The sequence below is a fragment of the Struthio camelus genome, chromosome 4 (genome assembly GCF_040807025.1).
Source record: "Struthio camelus isolate bStrCam1 chromosome 4, bStrCam1.hap1, whole genome shotgun sequence".
NCBI classification, from domain to species: Eukaryota; Metazoa; Chordata; class Aves; order Struthioniformes; family Struthionidae; genus Struthio; species Struthio camelus.
In genome coordinates this window covers 67,191,017-67,210,613 of record NC_090945.1, presented here as the reverse complement: position 1 = coordinate 67,210,613, position 19,597 = coordinate 67,191,017, and the positions used below count along the sequence as shown (strand labels likewise).

At 39.1% G+C, this 19,597-nt stretch overlaps 1 protein-coding gene across 7 annotated transcripts in view; it reads right to left on the bottom strand.

The window, feature by feature from the left end:
• CCDC149 (coiled-coil domain containing 149) overlaps positions 1-19,597 on the bottom strand; it is a 53,300-nt gene that overhangs the window by 19,501 nt on the left and 14,202 nt on the right. For 4 of the 7 annotated variants that reach the window (XM_068943265.1, XM_068943266.1, XM_068943267.1 and 1 more), the window contains exons 4-9: positions 13,284-13,391; positions 7,159-7,275; positions 5,216-5,388; positions 3,667-3,739; positions 2,258-2,342; positions 819-963 (exon numbers count right to left, since the gene is read on the bottom strand). In XM_068943265.1, coding sequence (XP_068799366.1) covers positions 819-963; positions 2,258-2,342; positions 3,667-3,739; positions 5,216-5,388; positions 7,159-7,275; positions 13,284-13,391 — 701 coding nt within the window. The remainder of the gene's footprint in view (positions 1-818; positions 964-2,257; positions 2,343-3,666; positions 3,740-5,215; positions 5,389-7,158; positions 7,276-13,283; positions 13,392-19,597) is intronic. The other 3 variants (XM_068943270.1, XM_068943269.1, XM_068943271.1) reach the window with 1 other exon arrangement.

The following is a 19,597-nucleotide window of genomic DNA, read 5'->3' as shown; positions in this document are numbered from 1 at the left end:
ACTCAGTGTTGCAAAAAAACTGAGCATAGAATCAAGGCACACTTCCTAGCTCTGATTTTCATACATTGCATAAGGACAATAATGTCAGAATATCAGAAAATGTGTCAAAAATGATTACATTCTGCCATGATAGGTGCTGTGCAGGATACAAAGAATTCTACTGATTAGTAGAACAGTTAAGAGTAAACAAATTCTCCTTGAAAGTTCAGTTCAGATTTTAAAAAAAATCACACAGTTGCAATCCAAGTGTGTTTACCTCCTAAAACTTTTGGCAAAGTAACCATAGGAGCGATGGCTATCAGTTGTATGACCCACAGGCTCCTGGCCTGTGTCAAATGTTACATTCAGTCTTTTCAGACTCTGAGGTGCAACACTTACTATTCCCACCAATACTCTTTGGCAAATTCTCACATCAGCAATAAATTCAGCAGCTATCTTATCCTCCAATTCAAGGGTGTCCTTCCTCTTGGCAGCTTTTCTTCAGCCTGCCCTACAGACAGTCTGCTAGAATTCCCTCTGCATTCCTAGAAACTAAATGGTTTCCTACGGTTCCTTCAATCTGAGCAGTCACCCAATCCTTCCCTAGCAGGGGCTGAGAGACTATGCTGCCAACCCCAGACTTTGTTTTTAAAATCTAGTTTTTCTCTAAACACATAGCTGATCTTTGTGTTCTCAAAACAGAAGAGCCCACTTGTTAACAATGACAATGGATCTTCCAGAAAACGGACCTTCTTTCCCATTTCCCTAAAACTTTTGCCAAACTATGACTTTTTCATAGCTCAGTAAGTTCTCCTTTACTTAGAAGCCATGCTACCTACTTGCTGGTTTGCCTTTGATGTTGTATGATCATGTTTTTCTCATGGATAGTCTCCAGCAATGCAGTGGCAAGTGATTTGAGATCCGAAATGGACTGCGGTGTGGCTGGCAGGCTACAGCCTTGATCCTCCGACAACAATTCTTGGACTACAACATTAAAAACAGAAATGAGTTTTGGCTTATCATGCAGAGAGATGTGGCACAATCATTTACTCAGCATTAAAGAAAAAGAACTATTCTCACTGCTTAAATGAATAAAGATTTTCCTTCAATTAACAAACAAAAACAAAGACCAGAAATATAATACCCAACTGGCATGAAGGTGGTGGCTTTTTGAGCGGATTGTTATTGCTAGAACAAGCATAGACAGACACATTTTCTGGTAACTTAATTCTGCTTTTGGAAAAGTAATTTTTGCTCTGCAGGAAACAAACTCATTCTTCTCTGCCACTAAAGCACATAGCTGGTACAAGTCGGGTATTTCTCTCCCTTCCTACATTAAAACACAAGCCCACAAGGAAGCTTTTATATTACTTTTTAGAATTATTACAACCTTCAGGTTATTTCAGACTGATGTGAAAATACAGCTACTCGTGAACTCTTCCTCTGCAGCTTAGAGCCTGTTAACTTCTCAACCACATCAGCAAGTTCACTAGCACCATTAACTTCCGTAACTAGAGTCTGGCCTCTCCTCTTTATATATATGTATGCAAGTAAACAGAGAAGAGGACACAAGGAATCAAAACCAGGAAACTGAGCTTCAACCCACAATGACAAACACTACTTATCTCATGTGCATTTGTATATGTGAATGTACCTACACATGAAGAAAGATAAAACAATAGGGTGTAAGGGACACTGTTTGGCACAGAGAAGAATTTTCTCTAATATTCTGCTTTCCTCCTCTTTTCTAATCTTGAATTTTTGTTTGAAGGGAGAAAAAAAGGGATTACTCCGTTTCCCTTCTCATGAAGAAACATGAGGCAACAAGATTCCTGCAAAACATGTAAACCTAAAGCTTCCAAGAACAGGAGCAGAAAATCCAACTTAGAACCCTCCCCCTACCCCAATCTATTTTTTACTAGACTATGCATTGGGACTGTCATTGTTATCAGAGCAAAGAGATGAATAAAGAAGTGATTTGTCAGGGTCAAAGTTGCAGAGGGGCTTAGAGATAAGAAAAAACAGACTTGATTTAACTGACTGGGGAAAGAATGAATGGCAAAAGAGTAACAAAAGGAGAAGTGGTATTAGGAGGGAAACTTTATATCATCAAGTCAACTGAGAAAAGGACAAAAAATTAGCACATGATAATAAACGAGAAAGAGAAGAAAGATTTTGGTTTGGTTAGGTTAGTGAGGAAAAGTAATAGAAATTGAGAGGTACGATAGGAGGAACTCATTAATAAGATGTGCAACACCATGCTGCATCTATGCAATACCTTGCTTTGCAGAAAGGACTCCAGTCAGAGCACTGCTACTGGATCTACTATGAGTCTTTGAATTTTTTCGTCTCTCTAGTGCATTCTAAGGAAACAATAAATATTATATTTTTAGAAAAACAATAGCCCCAAATCCTTTCACTAGGAGTAAAGGATCTGATATTTTCCATTTTCGGTCTCAGAACTTCCCCATGGGGCCTGAAACTACACCTATACTGTCCTTTAGGGATATGATCCTTCTAGGGTATTAGATTCTCCAGCCAAAACAGTCTTTGCAATGTTAAAAGACTCGTTCTGTCTCATTACAATGACTTTATTGTATTCCTACCCACTCCTCCTCCACCCTTCATGCATTTTTAACATTCATCTATTTCTGAATAAGCTGATGAGTGCCAGTGAAGATGTTGCAATATCCTGTGGAGGATGTCAGCCGGGAAAGAAATGAGACTTCCCTCAACATTTCTTTGCATTGGCTTCAAAAGGAAAACCCAAACAAACCCCTCTACCAAACACAGTTTCTGGAAGCTCTTTCAGGAGCAAATACTGACTGTCAAGAGTTTGCAGCAGAATCATGATCCTGCCACAAAAGTCCAGCTGTTCTAAAACCTTCACAGTTCTGTGAAACCCAAGAGACCACCATGATTCTCAATTCTCATATAAACTGCTAACTCACACTCTGCGAGATCCAAGTCATAAGAGTAAACAGACACTGAAATGAAGTTGGCAATATTTTAAGGATCTTTGCTTATGCATAAAAAGCAATTAGTGCTGTGACTGCTATACAGTGATCTAACTAGTTAAGAAGTCCTGCTGATAGTCCCTTCCCGTGACCTGACAAGCAGCCATCCCCTCCCAACACCCCAAAACCATATAGAGAAGAAAACAGGCTGCTTCATTTCAGGGAAGAGCAAGAATATTTTGCCCTCAGGGTTCATTCCTGAAGGTTTCATGCAAAATAGCATACATCTTATCCCAGAAAAGGAGGAACAATAGAGACTTAGCAGCCCTTAAGATACACCAAGAAATAGCTATGTTGTTAGGGAGCAGGGAGACAGAACTACATGTGACAGAAACACAGCTGTACTCATTCACCACATGCTGCATGACCCCCCTACTTTTCATCTACCAGTAGGTAGGGAGGCTCCCCAGTAGGAGCCACAGAACTTAGAAAAGGTGTTTCATTCACTTCTCAAGATAGTCCTAACAGGTATCACTTGGTACTACACTGGCTGAGAAACCTACAAGGAAGATTATTTGGCATATAATATGTATAGGTACTAATATTATCAGACTGTTAATGGTGCATTTTTCTTTGAAGACACAATTTTGTTCTTTAAATGCATATAAACACGAGAATGAACAAGAACCTCTGTGAATAACAGAGCCCAATTCAGATGAGAGGATTCTACCTTGTATTTAGTAATATTAGACTTAAGAAGGCTGATTTCCTCTTGAAGTTGCTTTAATCTCTCCTGAAGATACCTGAAAAAAAATACAGTAATTTACACCATGTTACACTCAAGTGTTATTGCATCTCTTTATTATTTAGCAGCTCCTGTTTTTGAGCCACTGACAGAACTCTCTTCCCTCTGTGGTTTTCTGAGGCATAAAATAGCAAAACCTTATTACTCGTAACCCCATAAAAGTTTACATAGACAAACAAACAGCATCAGAACAGTAGGCTGCCCTTGTGTTAGATTTGTCAAACATGCTGCAAAACCATTTTATTTGGTCCTCAGGTTCTTGGGGAAGGGAGCTGGAAGGATCTGTTTATGTCTACAGGAAGTATTTAGTCAGGAAGCATTTACTTATGTCCTCTGTACTTGAAGGTTTGTGAGATGGACATTGAAGATCTGTATACATGTCAACACAAGACTTGGCTATGCAGAGCTTCTCAACTGCAATATCAATCACTTACACAGCATGTCTAATCAGCACTCACAAAGCAGGAAATTTAACAGTATGGTTGAAAAGTGGTTAAGCAGTAACTAAAACTGTACAGTTCCTCCTTATACAGTTCATGCACTTGGACTAGGCAACTATTTCCACACAGGAAAACATCTTTTTTTTTAATGTATAAAGGGTGTATACAACACCCTTTTTCACGTACAGCAGCTGTATTAGGATTTGTGCCAATTTAACTGCTTTGGAGAAAAAAGATCACAGCAATATCTTGAGTGGGAGGGAGGGGAGGGTCGTTAAATTGATATCAAACTCTGCAACCCATGCAAAATAAGAAGCAAACCTGGAGTTGCTGGAAGGAAGGAATACCTTTGGTATTACACTTTCCTACCTCAGGTCTAAGTCTTTGTAAAGGGACAGTGTCTTACAAGCTCTATTGTACTTTAAGGCAATTGTTGACATTAAGGGAGGTACCTCTTGCGGCCAGTGACTTTTCTTTGATGCCCTAGCAGAGACCATAAAACATACACTTTTTCCAAGGAAGCGACAAAAACATTAAGGCGTGTCTACATGGGGGATTTCACCAGCACAGTGTTGGCAAATCATCCCACGTTGACAAGCTCTCCCTGTGGTGAGAAGTATGTCCAAAATTGTTAACTCAGGGTACTCAAAGTCCCTGCTTCCAATTCAAGACTAGCCCATTACAGCCCACTATGAGTTTCAGAAGACACTGACTTTTAATGTTCTTGCTTTTGATGTCATACAGTGATGGGAATGAAAAGGTCTGTACTTCTCTTGCTTCTCCCTGTTTATTTATGTTTGGGAATATCACCGACATCTCTGTAGCCAAATAAAGCACTAGTAATTTCCCATAGCATAACTTTCTCAGTATTATTTGATGGAGAGCTATAGTAGAAACAAAACATACCAAACAAATTAACAAAATCTCTTAACTTTTATCCCTGGATGTATTTTCTTTAAAGTTTTCTTGTGACCGACTTCCTGAAGCTCCAGCTTGTTCTAGGGGAACAGTAAGGTCTGCCACCATGTACTCACCTGTTCTCCATACACAGAGCATCTATGTCGATTATACGGTTTTCATGCCCTCCTAAGACATGACTAAGTTCTTGGTTTAGTCTGTCAGCCTTATCTTGGTAAAAAGAGCGTTCTTCTTTCACATCCTGTAACTCATCCAATGCAGACTGAAGATCATGTCTCAGAGTCTCGATCTGAGAAGAAAGGAGAACTGTATTACTACTTTGAAGTGTAAACCAAACACTACACGGCGCTTAAACTGAAAACAGCAGCAAGTACTTCACAACAGGATTGATTCTGGAAGTCAAAACCATTTCCAAAGCTCACAACCCCCATCTTGCAAAAGCCCACGAGCAATTCATAAAAGGCAAGCAAGATTCTAAATATCCTTAAAGCTCTGGAGAAGTAATCAGAAGAAATCAGAATATGTTGTATCCAAAATATATTCATTAAGGACGTTTCCAATGTAATTATTGCCCTCAGTGGTACTGCTGACAATATAGTAAGAAGAGCTGTGATTATAGCTTTGCTGAAGCACTTCTGTAACTACTGACTTGGAAATTCACATACGTGTATTCCCTCTCGCCCCATATTCGCCTCTTACATTTTATTGACAAGCAAGTAAAGAAAAATCCCAACGGTTGCCATTTTATTTTGATCACACTTGCAACAATTTTGTTTTAAAATTATTTTTACTCTCTTTTGGTGCTATTTCATTAATCTGGGTTAAATAACTTTAGCAGTTAGACTTGTTCACAAAATTTCTAGAAAAGGACTAAAATATATCAGCAAAAAAAACCTTAAACCACATATTCTGCTACAGACATACTAAGCTGTTTTTAGATATAACTTCTGGGACTCCAGAAACGAACCCAAATGAATTAGAAGTTGGCAAATTTGGAGGCTAAAGAAAAAAAAGAAATTCTGTAAGGGGGAGGTTGTACTAATTATGGGATTTTCAGCCATGAAGTTCCATAAAATAAGAAAAGGAACTGAGAAGAGTACACAAGAAGCCAGGGCTGAATTGACAGGGTGAACTTTGCTATTAAGCAACAGTGTAAAGGAGGCCAGTATGAAAGATAGCCAAGGACAAAGTGCCTCAATCCTTCAAGGAGAGAAAACTGAATGTGAAAGAAGTCTGCAATGCAATGAGAAGTCTTCATCGCCACCTCAGACAACACTGATAAACTCGAGAAGGTAACAGGAGAGAAGAGAACTCAGGAAGGGAGATATCACAGGAAGAATCATGTCAGAAGAGCAAATACAGTGAACAGTCCTGTTGCACTGTGAAGAAAAAGAAATAGGCACCTCCTCCTGAGTCACCAAATAGTGCTTTCGGGATGGAATTGACACTTGCAGGAATGAACGTGGGAATAACAGAAAACACAAGCACAAAAAACCCTCCGGAAAGCTATGTATCAGTATCAGGAAAGAGCCTGACAGGTTGGGTAGTACATGGTACATAATATTAATACGGCCTTGAGGGAGGGAAAAGAGGTCTGATGCAAAAAATTTTCGAGACAAGAGGAAGGAATGGTGAAGAGGCAGGAGGAAGAAGAGAGAAATTTCACACTTTACAGGAAATTTGATCCAGAGAATATATTTAAGAGATGCATCAGCCACCATATTATACTGTGTTGAATACCACTCTTGTAACAGCTTTCACTAAGGAATCTCTTTCATTGACAATACTGACTTGTCACCAGCCGTTGCTGCGCATCATAAAAAGAGAAGAATGAATAATCTAGAGCAGGAGGAACCTTGGAGGTGAGGCAACTCACTCTTATGCATGCATGTTCAAGTTAGTGCACAATAAGAACTATTTCAGTAAAAATCCCAGCACCCTCACCACTGTTTGTACTACTAATCAGCTGTTAGCCATCAAAACACAGCAGAAGCAGTCATTTACTTGCTACCACACCTGCTCTGTAAACCACCACAGTGTACACCCATGTAGTTATTACTTGCTCTCGAGCTTTCTCCAGTTGTCGAACAAGGTCTTCCCGCTCATGTGCTGCAAAGTGGCGAGCCCCAACTTCTTCATCTCCAAGTCTTTGCTTTGCTATTGTCATTCGAAGGAGCTGCGATTACAAAGACAGACTCAGTGAGCAAGAAAACACAGGCCGTAGCATTAGCGCACATCTGCATTAGAAAAAGTAAAGCTGTCACAGATGTCATCTCTTCCAAGCCAGAAAGCTTATATTATTTAAACTAGAGGGAATTTTCTGAGCTGAGAGCTCAATGCTGTTCTCAGTGAAAAACTCCAGTCAAATCGCCAAAGCGTCAGCAGGAGCTGCATTAGACCCTGCAATAATTGTCACCAGAGTATACAAATGATGAAAGCCCAAGTAAACACAGAAATGGGGTCAACGTTTTTAGAAGTTATAAGAATTAATTCTGGTCAGACAAAAACTAGAGAATTCTCAGAAAACCATTTGCATATACAGGCCTTAAAATTGCCTGCAGCAGAAAAGGTAAGGAAAAAAAAAAGGCACAAAGGGGCTTGCTCAGCTTCACCTTGCCAACACCTCTTAAACAAAACGCCATTACAATACCCCAATGCAGAAGTAGCGTGAACAGCTGTTTATACATTTGTTTGTGCATTATATTTTGATTATTCATAAAAGTTAATTAATATTAAAACAAAAAGATGCACCAGCAACACAGGAATTGGCCAAAATCTACCAACAGTTAATGAACTCATCAACTTCATGCCTCTTGAAAAGTCTGATTTAATTTAAGTCAGTCACATTCAATATCTGAGTCAAATAGCAACTACCATGAGGATTACCTTACAAGAATTATGAAGGAGTAAAACAACAGCATGCAGCATTTACAGTTGTGCATACGGTGTACAACTGGGCAAAAGCGTTGCCTCCCCAAGGCCTAATTTGTAGGAACTCCACAGAGACTGGAGAAACCCACTGTGATAACCCTCCTGACTTTCCCCACATTTTCAACTACACCAAGGAATTAATGTGCATTACTATATTGTAGAGTGAGAAAATTCAGTCTTCTGAAAAGGGAAGATTACACATTAAAATCCATCTTTGGTATTTATGGGATGCCAGTCACCATAGCTGCGATGTGCCAATTAAAATCCTGCTGATGCAAGACAGACTACCAAAATGATCCTCCCCACTTGTTTCAGCTCCAGTTCAGTGCAACTCAATGAAGCTAGTACAACTTGTTCTGATAAGCAGTTCACTTGTTAAGGGAAAGCAGTGGCCCCAAAAGTAACTATTTTTGGCAAACTACATAACCCTCTGCCCACAGGGAAAGTACAAACTGCTGCACAGTCAGTATAGCTGAATGGGTCACAGAAGATATAATTCCTAAATACTTTATTAAAACAAAGAGCGAACTAGTAAGCCAAAACAGTAACTAGCAAATTCTGGAACGGTTTCATAGCTGCTGGGTAATTTTTTTAAATGCTAAAAGGCTGATGAGGAAAAGGCATGATAACGTGATTAATTCATATTTCTAGAATCTCTCTCAGTGTTGAGTGAGAAGGGCAACAAGAATAAGTAAAGAAAATAATAAAGACTCAGTCTTGTTCAGAAAAACTGGAAATGTGAGGGGGAAATCAGTCTTTACGGAGGCCATCAGTGCCTGCAGCAGGGCAGACCTTCTCCACAACACAGCACCAGGCTGGGAGCTGCATCAGAGCAGTGACTCACACCAGGACCAACCCTCCTCCAGCCCACAGGGGCTGAAGCATAAGATGCAATTATATCTGCAAGCAATTATTGCTTGCAAGGTCAAACAGTCTGCCAATAAAAGGCAGGCTCTTTATTTACTAATAAGTTTGAGGGGAAACAATGTATTAAGTCTTATGGAAAGACGGCTTCAGAAACCCAAATTCAGCCAGTGAAAGAAACATTACCAGCATACATAAAATAAAGTAAACCGCCAATCCATGAAAGGACAGAGTGCTTCTTCCAGACAGTTGGCCAATCAGGGAGTTGACAGGGCAGAGCAGGCCAAGTCCTTTAATTCTGTATTGTGACCGTCTCAGGAGGCAGCACCACCTGCTATAAAACGCTTCCCTTAAAACGCTGTGACCCAAAGAGACACTAAGTGTTATGCCAGAGGGTTAAGGGTTTATTTCATATTTTAGTGCCTTGTTATAAATTGTAGACACCTGCCCTCTGGCTGCCATATTTTTATTTGTGCCATTCCAAATTCACTGAGGGAAGAACCGCTCGGCGTCACGCGGCAGCAGCAGGAGAGGTTCGCAGCACCCCGCGCGGTTCTGTCAGCAGCAGTCACAGCAGCCCAGGTTTACATTATCCGCGCTTTACCACAGATAGCTCCCCTTTGTCAAGGGCCAGTATACCGTTAGCAAAAACAAGCCAGTGCAGCAAGCCACTAGTCTACCTTAAATATTGCAGCCTTTTTTAAAATCAATGAGAATAATTTAGCCAAAAGAATTATTCATAAAGTAGCATCTCCACAGGAGCACCACGATGCCCCAGAGAGGCTTCACTGTGACAGCTGTTGTGCAGACTGGAAGACCAAAGACAAGGCCCGTACCAGAGTTTTAAGTGCTTGATTACCAGCAAAACACGCAGAAGGAAAAGGAAAACGAGCACAAACAGTAAGCTGTTCATGGAAGACAACAACCATCGTGTTTTGCCACAGTCACTGACAGCAATTACCTCCACCATGTTGTTTACAAAATCTTAAAACGTGGACCAGAACTATGTAAATTTGTTACATAAAGTCCCAGTTCTGCCAAAACATATGCACCACGTTTAACTTTTTGCACTGTTACTGCATAAATGATTGTCTGCCTTATAATAACGAACTGTCAGTAATACCGCAGCTATTGTTTTCCATGCATCAAGTATCTTCCTCTCACTTAGCACTGCCCTCAATGGCTCACAAAATCATTTCTTTGTGTGGGTAGGAACGCAAGGGGAGGCAACTGAGTCATCTAGTCTTCTAGAAGCCTCCAGTTTCTCTCCTGCTTTCCATTTTCTCCCCTTTAAGAGAAAGGATAAGATTCCATAACTATCCTTCTCTAAGTTTCAGTAATTGTTCTCCAAGCATTACTGGCTGAATGCTAAGAAGGAAAAAGATTTCCAAATAAATAATAAATAAATATATCATAAACACTGAATAGTTTTCATGTGTCAGAGTTGTTAAGAGATTGTGATCAATCATAAAAACAAATAGTCTTAGAAGTCTGTTGCTAGAATGCTTCAGTGCAACTGCTGCGGTATTTCTGAAGCTGCAGCAACAAATCCTTCTGGAGATTGCCTGAAGATATTTTATTAGTTGTGCCATGAGAATTCTAGCTGAATTAAAGGAAAAAAATAGTCTAGTTAAACCAAATACAAGTAGTTTGCTATTGCCTAACTGTTTACGTACTTAACATGATTTCAACAGCAAGTAACTGATCATCACTTTAATATCTTCTTGCTAATACAAGTGACTGGATCCTACGAGTGGCAAACATTAAAGCAAGTAAAAACAAGTCAAGCCATCAAAACATTTATCAATAGAGCTAATGTATGATATCTAAAATGAGTTTTTTCTTTTTTAGTCCTACAAAGCTCTTGCCATTCAGTGACAAAGCCTGCATGAGTCACCCCTGCTCAGACACAGGCAGAATTGTTCATCCATAAGCAGCTTCCCTCGCTGCAAAAGCAGCTGTTTGTTCATCTCTTGCCAGAAGTAAGGTTGACGTAGACCAGCTGGGCAGGATGCCCTCCCTCACTTTGGAAAAAACAGAGAGAAGAATGCAGGGAAAAAATGTAAGAACAAGCAAATTATTATAGTTCTTTGTTTTTGTATATACCAGGCATTATCTGGACTTCAGTGCCTGAAGTAACCCAGCTGCCAGTAGAGGAGAACTGATGAGCAGAACAGAATGGCTTCGGGAACAAGCCCAGAATTTTATCACCAAAACTAGGAGGGGGCAAAACCTGACACAGGAGGAAAGCGTTAAATCGCTCAGAGATACGGTAATGCTTTTTTAGGCACTTCAAAAAACAGCAACCTGACTCTGAAGTAAGCTCTATTTCTTATCTACTAAGGAAGTGAAGAATGTGTTCCAAAAATGAAATTCTTAGTCTAAATTAACCCCTGTCTGATGCAATTCCTTCCTCTTCCTTTTTTTTTTTTTTCCCCCTTTTTTCCCCCCCAGTGATGCGCTTTTTTGCACCTTTTGGAGAGGGACGTGGTGGGCAGAATGACTCCGTGTATTGTCTCATTCCTTATGAGAGTCATTAATTTAAATTCATGCCCAGAATACAAATTTCACAAAGATGGCCAGCTATTATCAAGTTAATTGGCAAAGACAAATCTAAGCAAAACCAGCTCAGAGCATAAAAGAGTAGGGTCTATGTTACTAAGATCATGTTATTATAGGGAATTAGAATAGGTACAAAACCTTGATATTTAAACTCACTGATATCTTCTGAAACATGACGACAGTACAAAAATAGTGCCCCAGCCTTCAAATCTACAATACAAAACATGCAATAGAGATCCTGAACGTCCAAGTAAAGTCTCAGATAAAGGTAAAAAGCTTATTTATAAGCTCCTTCTCAAGACTTAGAGCCATCCATATTTAAACGGGCAACACGCCTACCTGCCGCTACACAAACGGACAGAATATCACTGGCAGTACTGGGGCCCTGTGTAAGCATTTGGATTGGTACAGAATGGATTACACAATCGTAATCTCTGCAATTACAATCAGACTTCAAATTAAAGGTACGGTAAGCCCTCTAAGGCTATGTGCGAGTATGACGCAATACCCATGAAACAGCTCATTATAATTGCATAACGCTTTATAATTGTACTACCTTTGTGCTTGTTTGGACTAACAAAGCTGCTGTTAGCTGTTCAGAACCGGCTTGGGAAAGGCTGTGTGGCATAACATAGTGCCGAGTGGCTGAAGAAGCACTATCTGCCCAAGGTACTTATTCATCTCACGGTTTCTCTTGGTACTGTAGAAACGCCAAGCACTGTCCTCAACACTGTAGTATAGTTCAAACAGTAACACACAAATAAAAGAACCACCGAGGGATTTGCTCTTTAAAGATTTGAGCAAGTTGCACTGAATGTCATGGATACTAAAAGTTCAGGTCTCATCTGACCATTTCCCCAATTCCCCACACAACCCCCAAGGAAGCCACCTGTGACAAACAACAAATAAAAGTATATTATCACCACACATGTATATAAAAAAAAAACGAAAATCCCCCCCTAAAAAAACACTAAAACAAACAGCCCTGCCCCAGCTCAAAAAGCCAAAACTATTTCTATTCACATTTTTAAAACCTCTAACTTTAAAACTTCAGCTGAGGGAGAAAGTTGTCATTCATTGTTTGTTTTGTCTTTTAGTTCTTTGCTATCCACCCCAACTGGTCTCAAAGCCAGCCTCTCGCTAGGTTGATCTCTGAATGTGCTTTTGCACACAGCTCCAGCTGTGAATGTTACACAGATTTGGCTTGAGTTTAAATATTTCAATTAACAGAGACAACAGGAGTTAGATTAATACCAAATGGCAGATTTTGAGCAATGTTCCATATAACTTGCTGAATTTAGCAATAAAATAAATTGGTTATGTAAAGGTATCAGGATGAGGGCTCAATATAAAGCTAAATGTATGTATTTGTGACCACCTGCCCCATATTTTTGAGGGAAAATATTAAGCCTTCCCTGATTTTATCATCTACTAAAATTCCGCAATTTCATTACAGTGAAAAATTATCACATGATGAAGATGAAATGCTCATCCATACTTACAGGAGGAAATACCACTAATTAAATATATTTTCTAAAAAAGAAAGCCTGAAACCATTAAAGCAAAGCTGGGTGCAAAATAAATAGCTAAGGACAACAGGGAAAAGCAGCATACACAAATACATAATGAGCTGCACTTACTAGTATCCTGTACAGGCTTCTTTGGTTCTACTGTTTTGAGCATTTATTTTAACTCAAATATTCTAGAAGTTCTGTAATCCATTGTTTTGATTTATCTTTGTTTTCCTGAGAAGTAAATGCAAAACTCCAGCTCAGTTTATACATTCCATGCCATTTATTCAGGGGGGAAAAAAAAAGTTTATAATACCTTATTGTCCCCTTCTACTTCTCCCAGTCTCTGTTGAAGCTCTCTAATCTCTTCACCAAGATGTTTGTTTCGATCTTGAGCCTCACTCAGTAGCTGAGCAAGATTTGCCTAGAAGAGTAGCAGATATCAGATGAAAGTTTGTTTTTATGGAACGCATGTGGTGATTGAAAAGTAATCCTGGATTTACTCATTATCTGCCAACAATCTTTAGTTTTATTGGTTTTGGTGTCCAGACTACGTGCTTCATCGGAAATGCCATCAGGATTCCTGTATCTAAACTAGTGGGAAATAGGTACAGCATGTGTGCATATGAAGTCCCAGAACAGCACACAAAACTCAAACAAAACTAGGTGAGAATATCCACACTAGTTCAGATATCCTGGGTAGGGGGATGAGCCAAACACAAAGTATTTTGACAACAGTTATACAAACTTGCCAAAATAACAGTTCTAAGTTCACCTAGGATTAGGCAAAAGGCATAGCTAAGGAATAATTACGATAATGTTCAGAGTAGATTCCTATCCAGTAAGGAAGATGCCAGCCCAAATCCCTGCCCCTATATGGAGCTCTACCATGGATGTCCAGTGGTACAGAAGTTCCAACATGACCTGACTGGGGTTAGCCAGTTAAATAGACTTCTAGAAAAACACAGCGCTACAGAAGGACTGTTTGTTCTGTTGAAACCTAAAGATGAATCCACTTGGGGAAAAAACAAACAAAAAGCCCCCCAAATAATCCAGGTCAAAAGTTATCATTCATATTAATCTATTAGGTCAACAGGGCGAGCAGTATGGTCTCTAATTCTAATAAAATTTCAGCAGCTTGATTACTGACCGAAGAATAATGTAATCCCTTCCTTTCTTATCCATGGTATCTGGAAAATGCCCAATACTACGGAGAAGTATATTATATTTTCCCCCTAAATACATCTCACAAATACACAGACATTGACTCAGTGCAGGAAAAGCCTATCAATGAAATCTCTAAGAACAAAATAATCATAGTGCCCAATATGCAACCTGTCAAGATGTTGCCTATGGTCAGCTAGGTATGTCATCCATTGCCATAAATCTGAAGGGTATAAAAAGAAATGGGAAAAGAATTTTCAGCTCTTCCACGCGCGACTTGGTAAAGCCCCATGAATCAGTATTTCTAAGCTACCTTTACACACAGTCTGCAAGTATGAGGCCAACACATCAACTGACAGCTCCTATTTCCCTCTCGATATTTTAGGGTTAGTTTTAGTGTCCCTACTTGCTGTGTTCCTCTTTCAGCTTCCCCATTTTTCTATTTCAATGCCTCTTTCTTTCTTTTTCTTTCCTGCTCTTTTTTCCATTCATTCTCACTATCACTTGACAGTCTCCTAGCACATTTTAAAACTCATATGCTGTCAAACCAGCATGATGTCTGATACCCGTTCCTGTGATCTCTCTGCTTGTTTACCAAATGCTATTTCCATACTTCATGTTTTCCATTCCAAGAAAACTATCAACATGAATATAGCATTCGCAGGGTTAGACTACTAAACTATAATCACTTGGAACTTTTGTACATTACTATATATAGAAAGCTGCTCCCGACTTCCACTAGCCAACTTTGTAATAGCAACTGGCCTAAAATAGTGATAGCTTCAAACTTTTAAGCAGGAAAAATAACTGAACAAGCTCATATATTCTACTAGATGAACAACAAGCCTGATTCACTGCTACAATTTCTGTACTTCTAGTGCACTGGTATCAAAGGGTTCAGAAGAAATTTATGTACGTTTCCCACAGTTTTGGAAGAAATTAAAGATTTTTTTTTAATTACTGGTAAATCCAAGAACTGCAAATAAATAATTTGGGGAACGAGAGTAATATCAAAGCAACTTAAAATACCCAACTGTAGAGCCAAAATTAATCTGCCTCTAATTTTCAGGAGAGTAACCATTCAAGCAACGCAAAAGGTTTTTCAAGTATGCTTTGGTAGAACAATTTTTTTCTATTAGCTAAACAAATGAGTAACAGTCATCCATATATTGAATAAACCAAGCAGTTTCAGAACACATTCAATCAATGGTTCTGAGAGGTACTTCTTAATGGCTGTTTAAAAGAAAGAACAAAGAACCCCTGTTTGCAGGAAATTGTATTTAAACTGAAGCATCTAGGGCTAATTTGCAGATGCAATTTCTCTGAAGAAAGCTGACTGACTTTCAATAACGGCCATCCAGCCACCAGACTGAGTTAGTGAAAAGGAACTCTATTTGCACAGTCCTCTCTGAAACGCTTCTGTTTGTAAAGTCCCTGTTTCCGATGAATTTGAACAGTCCTAACACTGCAATAGCACATGTAATTTCAACACCTGGGAAGAATTCAGTCTCACTAATCAGTGTTTATAGCTACAACACCAGAATTCAAGTAGTCTGAAGTCAAAATCCAGTGCCCACTGACTGCAGGAGAGGCATTACCCTACCTGTACTAAATCTTCCTTCTCAGATTTATTTCCTTTAAAACCATTTCTCTGGGATTGCAATTCTCTGCTGAATTTTATTTGTCAGTCATATAAATGACTTAACGTGACAAAAACCTTTATACTTGAGAGGGAGATTTTGGAAGAAGCTTTAAATGAAGAATTTCAGACATCAAAACAAAACAGCCTCCTTTAAGCATGCTAAGAGCATTACAGTGAGCTAAGTATAGACTTGCTCCTTAACGCAAAGCTTCTACCACACTTCTGTTAAACTCAAACCACTGAGCTATGTCACAGAAGTATTCTCCAGCAATTATTCATTTCTCTGGCACAGAGCTTCCATAAAACATATAATTCAGATTGTTCCCTGTTTTAGAGGTTTTGGCAAGACCTCATTAAAGCTCTCAGTTAAATGGGGACAAAAGAAATGTTCGATTTTCAAGTGCTCTATAGGGCTTAAAGAGAGCCAGGAAGATACTTTAAATGACACCTGGGCTTGGCACCATCTTTTTGGCATATATAAGAAAACGTACCACCGTATGGTCAAAAGAAGATAAAACTAACAATGGAGGACTGGCTGCATGAACCTGCAACCGTATATTTTTGAAGAAAGGGGAGAATCTATGCAAGGAGAAAGGTGATTCATTTTTCCACCTGGCAACTACTTTCCAATATTTATAGAAGAAACACACAATTCACTTGGAATTTGGAAACTCAAGATGAGTTACTTTAGCAGACAATAAAGCTCATTTCATTTACTTCAGTTACAGAACAATTCTGAAAATCAGTCAAATCCAGCTTCTCTATATTCACTTTGTTTGATAGTTTCTTTTGACTCTAGGTGAAGCCTTAAAAGTGGCCCCGTAAATGCCAGTGACTTCAATTCCCTCTCTTCTCCTTTTCAGAACTTTAACTCCGAATTACTGGAGAAGAGAGATTTCTGAGTTGTGGGGGCAGCGGAGGGAAAGGTGTAGAGCTCTGCACCTTTCTACTGCTTCATCTTCCCTTGCTTCTACAACAGTCCAAAACAGCAGAAACTGTTCACTTCTCCTCCTCTCTCTCAGTGTAACTATTTTAATACTAGATAACAGATAGTGCTTCTTTCAAGTATCTAATTAACTGCCCCATATCAGAAACTCTTTCTGGAGTTCTGCCCCTCTCCGGTGACTTCATTTCCCCTTATTCCGCAGCCTCTTCAGCATGACAAGCAAATTGTTTTACAGATGTTCGTCTCAGGAAGCTTGCATACGAGATGTCAGCAGATGTGAGTCCAAACCCCCTCTGCAGTACGGGACATAAGGAACTGTCCCCCACGTTCCTTTTTTCCTCCGACCAAAAGTAAATGCAACCATTGGCTAAGATCCCACTAGAAGTTGGGAAGAAAGGAGAAAAAGAAGGAAGTGAAAGTGCCTCGTGGGAAGATGGCTATCTTTTGTTAGGTAGGGAAAATAAAGCAATGCAAATGAGAACAAACCAAAGAGTAAAAGATTCGAAGGAATGGGATCACAGACCTAACCCTTTTCCACTCAGACTTTGTTAAAATTCTGAATAACATTTTTGGGGATAGAAGATGGAAGAGCGCTTTACTTTCAGCTAGAGATAAATATCTGAAACCAGGGACAAAAATACCTATCAATATTTATTTATTAATCTAAGTCAGTGAATAATTGTCAAGCAGCAACAGATCTTTGTTCACTAGTGACACACAAAATTTCAGCCGATGACCCAAGAGGAAAGAAATTGTATGTCCAAACAGTTATCCCTGGAATTATGCACTGCACTTGAATTTGGCTCCTTTAACAATTTTGCAAATCTAGCCACACATACATACAGTGTTATTTTCCTTCACACTACTGTAAAAATGATGGATAGTAACAGTCTTTAATATACCTCTCAATTCTCTTACACATAAATCTTACCTGACACTTAAAACAACAACAACAAAAAACAAGAAAAAAAGTCTTTCTACTTTTACATACTGCTTGAAAAAGTAATTTTTGAGGGGGAAGAAGGGAAACTTCCAAAATAGCTTTAAAGTTAGGAATTATTTTGTAAATTTAAACACACATTTCCACACTGCAGTTTACAGTCTGTCTGTTTCAGCCACAGCCTCAAAGAAAGAACACTGAATTATAGGACAGACAGAAAAAAAGTTTCATCAAACGTTAAGCGCACTTGATGGGTGTGACTGATAGCAAATTTAATTGCAGTTTCTCCTCCAGTGCTTTCACATGATTGCAATGGTTGAATTAATACAGGAAAAACCTGCTTTGCTTACCAATGACCACTGTTCACTCCAAGGTACAGGAACTGATGACCTCCCCTAGCACTACAGCCTCCTTATTTTAAAAAGTAAAAATTCTTGTATCTTTAAGTTGAAAAACCAGGTACATAATACTTCCAAAGTTATAGGTCTTGGGCATACTAAACAAAATACACTTAATATGGGTTATATTTCCCCACAGAGAAACAACAGCAAAAATCAAAGCCTTGCTAAGCAGCAACTTGACATTAAAAACAAAACAAAGTAACCAAAACCCTCTCTTCCTCTGAATATCTGCAACTCGGAGAACCAGGCAGGAACGTCAGTACAGAAGCACACCAGTCGAAACTCGACAGGGCTTTACAAAACAAGACAGACATGCTTGCCTTCACATCCCTTCCGAAACTTTCAAGATTAATAGAACCAAAAAGCTAGGACAAATTTATACAACTAAAAAATATAACAAATCAAAAAATATATAAAATAATTAAAAATTACATATAAAACTAATCCTTTTTTCCTCCTTTTCAATCAATCCTCTGTGGGTTAGCTTGCACAATGTTATACGGAACCAAACCACCAATTCACCTAGCCAGACCTAGAGCATTTGGTGAAGGCTACCAAAGAAAAAAGGTAAGCATCAACTACAAACTCTTTTATGAAGATAGTTTTAGCAAAATAGCTCATTCACACGTATTCCTAGCAACAACAGAGGGTCTTAGTATGAACTGTCAGATATCATGAAAAGTTACTCAGCATGAATGTTCTTCAGTGTGAGGGTTCAATAAAGTACTTCAGCCCCCAAATAATTCATATAGACCAGAGTACTGCATCAAGTTTTTGCTAGCGGTAGATGAACATGGTCAAAAAGAAATGATTAATTTTTCCTTACAAAGATGACTATACTATGCCAGAAGACAATTTCATTGTTTTATAAGAAACATTTTAGCTGCTTTGAGATTTTGAGGACAACTTAAAACTTTGATGTAATGCAGAAAAAAAAAAAGAATCAAAATCCCTTAAGCATTTTGAGTGTTGTGTCTAATTTAGAGGGGAATATTTATCCCAAGTATTCAGGCGCATGATGTGGACAAGGCTCTCTCTATTCCATCAAGGTAAGACAGAAAAACCAGGCGAGGAGAGCACACTGTATATATAGGTCAGGTCTGAACAGCATCTCAGAATTTTAAAGAGGGATGTCACATTTATTAGAATCAGGATTTCCTCTCTCTCAAACTCATGTTCACCGTCCACAATCCACAAGATGAGGGGACAAAACGGTGTCATTTCAAAAAAGCTTGATTTGTAGTATTGTTAAGAAGTTCTAGCTTTTGTATACTGTCACCTGCTCATTCCAATGGAATGCCAGATTTCACTGTGATTTCACCGTGCAGAAACCAAAGTCTGTCCACTGACTATGCTCAGACCTGCAGAGCAGGAGCATTTTGAAACACACACGAATAGGGTTCTCTCACGCGTTACAAGTCCAATCTCACCGTTTTCCATCTGCTACATCACATGATGGGAGCCAAACACACCCACCTACAAACCAAAGCAAAGCGCGTAGGTCTCCATTTGGCACATGCATAGTGTTTTTCATCTT